At 48.0% G+C, this 9171-nt stretch overlaps 1 protein-coding gene across 1 annotated transcript in view; it reads left to right on the forward strand.

Annotated features, from left to right (window-relative positions):
* The window catches only part of LOC109623312 (uncharacterized), a 28982-nt gene that overhangs the window by 750 nt on the left and 19061 nt on the right, over nt 1–9171 (forward strand). The window contains exon 2 of the mRNA XM_020077826.3: nt 46–3079. Within this exon, the coding sequence (XP_019933385.3) occupies nt 46–3079 (3034 nt within the window). The remainder of the gene's footprint in view (nt 1–45; nt 3080–9171) is intronic.

A 9171-nucleotide genomic window follows, 5' to 3' on the forward strand; every position in this document is an offset into this window, starting at 1 on the left:
CGTATGCCTGGAGAAAATTATTAAATTCGGGTTTTTACTTTTCAGACGAAGCTGGTTCATCAGCATTCGTCATCGTCGGGTGCTGCTGATCAGCCTCTTCCGGAAGTATCGGAACAGTGCGGTGACGATCAAGAAGGACAATCGCCACAGGCCAGTTCCACACCTTCGAAGGGGTCATCGACGACGCCAACCTCAAAACAGCGACACCAAGCGTCTTCGTCGAACCGGAGAACATCAACACGGTTGACATCAATCCGAAATGACAGCTTTTCATCGGCATCCTCATCGTCTTCGTCGTCGTCGTTGTCGTCGGCGGCAGATTTGGAATCTGGGCCGGATGTCAAGCCGCTGCCGTCCGGTGAGGACTGCTTCAAAGTGCCATCAGTTGCTCCAGGAACGCCCTGCGAGGAACATCAGGAGCCGGCTGGGGTCATTTGCCGACTGCCCCTGGATCGACTGCAGGCTATTCTAGGTGCGCTGAATATTTTGAAAAGTCCGGCCGATAGTGAATCCGGGACCAGCACCAGTCCCAGTCCGACGTACAAGCTGCTCTGTCTGTACTGCGATCGCACGTTCGCCAGTCAAACGTTGATGGCCAAACACACGGATCGGGTCCATCGGATACCGAAAGATCGCCGCAGCAGTAGCCGCGTGGTGCCAACGATCAACGATGGAGCATTTCCCAGCTGCAGCTATTGTAATAAGGGAAAAGTTCTTAATCCCGCCTCGGAAGATCTCTCTCAGCTGTTCAAACACTTGGTCGATCAACATTCCGATCGGTACTTTGCCTGTGAAGCATGTGCAGTTCGATTCCCAACCGACGAATCACGGGATGCTCATATGGAAGCAACGCACCAACCTCCGACCGCAAGCACTCCGGAAACTCGTACCAGGCCCAAATCGAAAGCGGCCCTGAAAAGCTTCAATCTCAACAAGTCGATCATCAATAGCTGCGACATCATCACTACACCCCTCACGGTTCAGGTCGATTTCGACACGGAAGCCATCAAGAATCTCACAATCGAAAACGCCGATGCCGTAGATTCACTTTCCGCAGCCTTGGGCATGGCCGGAAACAGTAGTTCTTCCACTAGGCTTCGGAGCTCGGGAAGAACCTCGGCCCGGTCCGGAACGTCGGCTCCGCCGGGATCTGATAAATCAAAAGTGTTCAAAAAATCCGACAAAATGCTGATGCGCTCCTCGGGACCCACGCTTTCCCGGCTTGGAATCGCCCAGCACCGAACGCCTCGGCAAGGCCGCCGTGCCGCCAGCGCTAAAAATCGACGGAAAATCACCACCGACAGCGCTAGCTGTTCATCTTCCCTCTCCGGAACGTCATCTTCCCAGCCGGACAATCACTACAACAAAATCACAAAACTGAAAACCATCCGCTCGACACTGAACAACCCCAGCGGAACATCGGAGACTGACTTTGTGGTCTCTCGCGGGGGTAAAAACGACATTGTGAGCACCTACGATGAGGACTTCTACGAAACCGTCAACGCCAACGTCCGCCAAAACTTGCGCTGCCATCTGGACGGTAAACTGGAAGCTTCCGACCCGAACGCTCCGTCGCCAATCAGTCCGGTTCCGGCGGCAATTCCCGCCATCCGATCCACCGTGGTTAAAAGCCCACACCAAAACGAAAGCAAAATCCACGAAGCCACAAACCTGCCGGCGATGACCGTTTTTCCCACGCTGCTCACTATCGAGCAATTTGGAACCGATCTGCTGCCATTGACCAAAATGAAAAAGAAACCCATCACCAAAAATTCCTGGAAGTGGAAATGGGACTTTGTCAAGAAGTACAAGTACGTGAACGAGAATGGCAAAATCGTCAAGAAGATTAAACAACCCACCCTCGGGCTGCGAGACCTATCCAAGCTGGATATGTGGACCCAGCTGACGATGCGAACCAAGCACGAAGTGATAAGAAACTGTCGGAATCTATGCGATCCCGGAAGTTACATCTCGGCGGTTGGCGATTCCCTTCGGCAGGAACAACGAAAACAGGTGGAAGAACTGAATCACATCCTGGACTCTCGCCTCCTGCCGCAGATTAATCTTGAACAGCACGATCAAAGTATTATCAAACTCGAGGCCGTGGAACCGCTCGAGGAAGGCGCGGAGTACTCCGACCAGTATTCGGAACAACAAGAATCCAACACAATCGATGAAGACTTCATTTCCGGTTTGCAGTTGCTCCGGCTAGCAGACACCAACCGGCGCCAGCAAGTGGTCCTCAGTGGCGAGTGGGCTCGGCCCCGATGCTACATATGCTACTGCTGCGGCGACAAGTTTAACTCGCTCAAACAGATGGAAGAGCACAAAACCTTCCGACATCCGTACGTCTACTCCACCTACTACGAAATCGTCGGTCGAGAACTCATCGAGAAGCAGCTGTTCAAGCACTTCTTCATCCCACTCTCGGCACTCACCATGCACCGGATCCACTATTCGCGCCTATCATCCTACCCGGCCGGTTTCGATCGACACCGGTTTCCCCCGATTCGGCAACCATCCTCCGAGTCGACGGCCACCATCACCGAGATCAAAAGCGAAGATTCCTCCTCGAACGAGGCCACCTCGTTCTCAACGTCCACAGCTTCCTCTTCGTCGCTCATGTCCGTATCGGTCAACACGGCCAGCAGCAGCACTTCCTCCATGTCGTCCCGGTCGGCCCTGGATGCACTGCTTGCAGCCGGCGACGACTTCACCACGTCCTTCACCAATTATCCGCCGGAGTCGAGCCCGGCGCGATGTTCCAAGTGCAGCAAAGAGTGCGTCAACACCCTCGTTCTCTACGCCCATATCCTCAACTGCACCAACGACTACATCTGGCTGCAGGCCAAGAAGCGGATGAAGTATCGCCGGGCCAATCGGCGCCGCAAGGGATGCAACCGGGCGGCACTGGCAGCTCGCAAAGCACAGCACGCTAGTGCGCAAGCGAGTGGCGGTGCGGTGGAAAAATCCGAAACGGCTAGCAATCACTCCGGCGGGGATGCCGACAGTAGCAGCAGCAGCAGCTCCGACGCCAAAAAGAAACCGAAGTCTCCGCCGCGACCGAAGGAGAAGGACAGTAAGTAACATTTCCCGCTATTTAGCCCCCCCCCCCCCCACAAAGACCTTTTTTGGTTATTACACAACAACTTTATGTTTCATATTGCTCAAATACTGTTTGAAACCAAAGACATTTTTTGTGCCCATTGCCAAGGGGCCTCCACAATCCTTAATCCGGGCCTGATAGTACACATGGTTTTGACCGCGGTACTACATGTTTTATGATTATCTCAATAATTTTGACAGATTAATAGCGTTATTTCTGTAGAAAAGTGACGAATTTATTTTAAAGTTACGTTCCTTGGTAAAAAAAACAGGAAAATTAAGAAACTTGATATTGCAAAGATTACCTTTGCTATCTCCTTCAGAGGAGCATAAGCTTCCTGCACTACCCTAGTACAGATGCCGATGATATCAATGTCGTCCACAACGCCAAGGACAAATGCGACCGTATGATGATAGTGTCATTCCTGTGCACACCAGACTTCCTAACGGCTCCTTGGAATACAAGGTCACAAACGTCTTCAATCCGTCTTGATTTTGATCCATTCAGCGTTTCGCGTACCAGCCTAATTAGTTTCGCCGGAAAATTATGTTCTACTTCTTAAATTATCTGTCAGATGTAGGCCAGGTGGCACAAATGGTCCAAATTGAGGATAACGTGCCTCTGGAGCCGCCCTTCTGCTATACTCCACAAATTTGTTTATGATTATCCACAGGAAACCCATTTTAGTGTTAGTCCCTTATGAAAGTCAGTATGTATGGTAGTCGCCAACGAAGGACTCCTCAAGAGGTCTCATACCCTTACTTACTTACCTATCAGGCTAAGGCCTGGGTGGCCTCTGTTGTACATAGTAGCCGTCTCCATTCCACTGGCTGTTTGTCTCCAGTCCGCACTCTGCGTAGGGTCCGCAGATCGTCCTCCGCCCTTGGTCGACCCACCTAGCTCGCTGCGCACCACGTCTTCTTGTACCGATCGGATGACTCTCGAGAACCATTTTAGTCGGGTTGTTATCCGACATCCTGATGACGTGACCCGCCCACCGTAGCCTCCCGATTTTCGCGGTATAGACGATGGTTGGTTCTCTCAGCAGCTGATGAAGCTCGTGGTTCATTCGCCTTCTCCAAGTCCCGTCTTCCATCTGCACTCCGCCGTAGATGGTACGCAACACCTCTCGTTCGAAAACTCCAAGGGCGCGTTGGTCCTCTGCACGTAGGGTCCATGTTTCGTGCCCATAGAGGACGACCGGTCTAATCAGCGTTTTGAAGATAGTTAACTTTGTGTTACGGCGAACTGCAGAGTTCTGCAGAGTCCAAAGTAAGCTCGATTTCCTGCCACAATGCGCCTGTGCTGGTGTCGTTGTCGGCGGTCACCAGTAAGCCCAAGTACACGAATTCTTCAACCGCCTCGATTTCATCACCGTCGATATAAATTCGGGGTGGCGGGTGCGGTGATTTCTCCCTGGAGCCTTTTGTCATCATGTACTTTGTCTTCGAAACATTAATGACTAATCCGATTCGCCTGGCTTCACTCTTTAGTCGGATGTACGTTTCCGCCATCGTCTCAAATTTACGAGTTTACAATATCAATATCATCAGCGAAACCAAGCAGCTGAACGGACTTCGTGAAAATCGTCCCACTCGTGTTTATCCCCGCTCTCCTTATTACACCTTCTAACGCAATGTTGAACGAAAGACCTTCACCTTGCCGTAACGCTCTACGAGATTCGAAGGGACTCGAGAGTGTCCCTGACACTCGAACTATGCACATCTCTCGATCCATCGTCGCCTTGATCAATCGCAATAGTTTATCCAAAAATCCGTATTCGTGCATAATCTGCCATAGCTGTTCTCGATCAATTGTATCATACGCCGATTTGAACAAGTGATGTGTGGGCACGTTGTACTTACTTGATACTTGATGGGCTACAACTCGTAGCGGTGAGTCTACGCCGAATGAAGTATCCGCCTCCATTGGCCTCGGTCCTGGGCCAATCGCTTCCAGTCGCCCTGAACGTTTAGAGTCCTTGGGTGTCCTACGTTAGGCGGAAACACGAAAGGCGGAATCACAAAAGGCGGAAATACAAAAGGCGGAATAAACGAAAAGCGGAAAGGCACAAAAGGCATAATCACGAAAGGCTGAATCACATAAGGCTAATTAAAATTGGCCGTACTTTTTGGACCAGCAGAGCAAACGGCCGGCCGTTTGCTCTGCTGGTTCAAAAAGTACGGCCAATTTTAATTAGCCTTATGTGATTCTAAAACTCATGCCACAGCTAAAGGTAAGACAGATACATCGAGAGTAACTCTGTTATCGAAGTGTTGCTCAGGATTCCTCTGTATAGCTCTGGATCACACTGGTTTTCCCGAAGTGTTACCTGATACCAGTGAAAAATCGAATAGTCTTGCCCGATTTCCCGCTTCATTTCTGAATGGATTGAAACAAAAAGAGTTACTCAGGATTGCTCAGAGTTGCTCCGGATTTCACAATGTCCTGTCCCTAGTGCCACAGTTGGAGGAATCGACATTAGAAGAAGTGGTTGCCCTTTTAGGCATAGTTTAGTGTGTATCCTTTTAAGCGTAGCAAACACGTATGAATGTGTTCCTTAACAGGGTTTTTAAAATTGGAAGTCTGACATGTTCGCATTCTGCCAATAAAATGCAATTACACATTGCTAACACTAAGATACTCTAAACTCAAGGAAGCTGAGGACATTTTCAATTCAGAAATTTTCTGAACCGCATCATCCTGAATTGAACCGAGACACATAAAGCATGGTCCTGCTTTGTAACTTTAGAAAGGATTCTTTACAGGTGGTAGCTTTAGATTTCTATAATTGAAACTATTTCGGTTCCGGGTCATTTGGCCAAGTCCCGTGTGACAGAAAAAGGAATTGTGAAATTTAGTTATCAAACCATTACTCTCTCCATCAGTATAACTCGAAAGAACTATGGTATAAAGAAGGAAAAATCTATGATAAAAATATTTGCAGTTTCAAAGTTAACTAATCCCAAATGGTGAAACTAGAAAGAATAATCTTTGTTTAAAAGAAGGAAATATTTCTGCTGATCATATTGAGAATATCAAAAAGCTCTGGTTTCTTTTTGGACAAATATTTGATCTTGTGCACTAACAGCTTAAGAATTAAGAAGTTCAACAAACATGACTGAAACTAAAGAATTCAACTGTCTGAACAAAAATAGCATAGAATTATGACTACTTTTTACTGATTCCGCCTTTTAAAAATTACGCCTTACGTTATTTTCCGCCTTTCGTTACAGTCTTAAGGTGGTCTGCCTTTCGAATTTCTGCCTTTCGTGATTCCGCCTTTCGTGTTTCCGCCTTTTGATAGGGTCCCGGTGAGTCTACGCCGAATGAAGTATCCGCCTCCATTGGCCTCGGTCCTGGGCCAATCGCTTCCAGTCGCCCTGAACGTTTAGAGTCCTTAGGTCCTCCTCAACTGCAAAAAGCCAACGTGTGCGCGGCCTTCCACGAAGCCGACGACCCCTTCCTGGTTCTCTGCTGAATATAATTTTAGCTTGTCGTTCCTCCGGCATACAAGCTACGTGTCCAGCCCACCGCAGCCTGCCGTGTTGTATTGGCTTCACTATATCCATCTCTTTATATAGCTGGTACGATTCGTAGTTCATGCGACGCCGCCAGATGCCGTCCTCCAGTTTGTTCGCAGCACTTTACTGCCCATAACCGCATAAGAGTAACATTCGATAAAAGTAGGCATTGGAGAAAATGGAACCCAAAGTTGCAACATTGAATAGTATAGGAATGAATCGAAAATTTAAAATCTCATAAATTTGTCATCAGTCGTATAGCAATCAAATCTTCTACAGCAGTTCCTGTATGCTGGGGGAATTGTCAAAAAATGAATCGAACCTCAGTATGATGGATGTCACGCTTTAAAGCCAATCTATTTTCCTAGTGTGACTGTTATGCGGTCACATTGCTCAATGAGACAAAATGACTTGGTATTTTTTTCATAAATCCTAGAACAAACTTAATTTGTTTATTCAGGTGGTCGAAAGCACTTGTGATTTGATGATGATCCCCGATATTAACTCAATACCAGCAAAATATGCAAATGTTACAAATATGCAGTTATGGGCAGTTTACGTCCGCCGAGTATTGTTCGCAGCACTTTACGTTCGAAGACTCCAAAAGCTCTCCGATCAACTTCTTTCAACGTCCACGTTTGATGACCGTATAAAGCGACCGGAAGAATCAGAGTCTTGTACAACGAGTTTTGTCTTCGTTTGCAGCCTGCGTGCCAAGATAAACCAATTCATCCACAACTTCAAACTTGTCACCACCTAACACCACTTCGTCACCACTACCACGTCCGGACCCACGTGGACCACTAGCAATCATCTGAGACGAGACTCGCGAAGACGATCGTCTTTTTCTCCAGTTTGATGTTGTTTTCTTCCTCCTATCTATGTTGACATTATGTTTTAGGCTGGTGGTTCAAACACGTACGTGACCGCATCACCTCACATGCAGTGTGACTGAATCCCATCCACACACAAAATCATGTTGAGGTGAAATTTTGCATCGCCAACAATCGCCAAGCAAAGTAATCATTGGAATATTTTGTTTTCAATTTATTTTTGATAGTACAGGAGAAGAAAATGCTGCTCGGAGTGAATTTTGGCTTCAGAATTTATCTCGGATAGCAATACTTTCCTCGTTTTAGGTAACGTAATCAAACGGGCTACAACTGACAGCTCAGTTGAGCTACACTTGACGTTGTTTTTTTTCCTCTTCGCAAGTCTCGTCTCAGGCAATCATGTACTTAGTCTTTGTGGTGTTAATCGTAAATCCAATCCTCGCAGTCTCCCTCTTAAAAGGTACGAACGCCTCTTCCACGGCCCGACGGTCGATTCCGATGATGTCGATATCGTCCGCGAGGCTCAGGAGCATAAACGACTTCGTGACAATGGTTCTGTGCACACCAGCTCTCTTTATCGCTCCTTCCAGTGCAATGTTGAACAGTAAGTTCGAAAGAGCATCGCTCTGCTTCAGTCCGTCAAAGGTTACGAACGATGACGAAATTTCATCCGCAACCCGTACACTTGATTTTGATCCGTCAAGCGTCGCGCGAATCAGTCTAATCAGCTTCGCCGGAAATCCATGTTCAATCATAATCTGCCATAACTCGTTTCTCTTCACTGAATCGTAGGCCGCCTTGAAATCAATAAACAGATGATGAGTCTGCAAGTTGTACTCCCGAAATTTATCGAGAATCTGATCCGTCGTTGATCGGGCCTCACGAAATCCTGCCTGATATTCGCCGACGAAGGACTCCTTAATCGGCCTCAGCCTGTGGAACAGAACTCCGGACAAAATTTTGTACGATGAATTGAGGAGTGATATTCCTCTGTAATTCGCGCACTCCAGTCGAAGCCCTTTCTTGAAAAGAGGGCAAATGAGACCATCCAACCAACTAGCAGGCAGTTCTTCCTCCTCCCATATCTTTAATGTAATACGGTGTAAGAGTTGATACAGCTACTCACTACCGTGCTTGAGAAGCTCGGCCGGGAGTTCGTCCTTCCCAGCAGCCTTGTTGTTCTTCAGTCCCCTAATGGTTGTCTTGACCTCGTCTAGCGTTGGAGGTTAAACAGCTTTTCGATTTGAATTCTGTCCGTCGCTCTTCCACTCCCATCGTTCAACAATACCTCAAAGTGCTCTCTCCATCTGGCTGCAACCATTGTCTTGTATGTCAGCAAGTTTCCATTACGGTCGTTGCACATGACGGCAGAAGGCGCTGTTTTTCTCCGCACGCCATTGACAGTTTCGTAGAATCTCCGCATGTCATTCTGTTCCATACTCTCTTGCGGCTGAGCAATCACATTTTCCTCGTGTTTTTTTTTTCTTTTTGCGGTGGATTCGTTTTTCAGCTACTCTTGCTTCCCTATATCGCTCCCTGCTCTGCCGGGTCCCCGACACTAGCATCCGGATTCTGGCAACATTCTGTTTGTCCGTTACCCTCTGACACTCCTCGTCGAACCACCCGTTCCTAGGTCGTCTTTGAGCAGTGCCTATCACCTCCCGCGCTGCTGTTCTTATCGATCCGTGAATAGACTCCTACAGAGTGT

Source organism: Aedes albopictus, chromosome 3 (assembly GCF_035046485.1).
Source record: "Aedes albopictus strain Foshan chromosome 3, AalbF5, whole genome shotgun sequence".
Taxonomy (NCBI): Eukaryota; Metazoa; Arthropoda; class Insecta; order Diptera; family Culicidae; genus Aedes; species Aedes albopictus.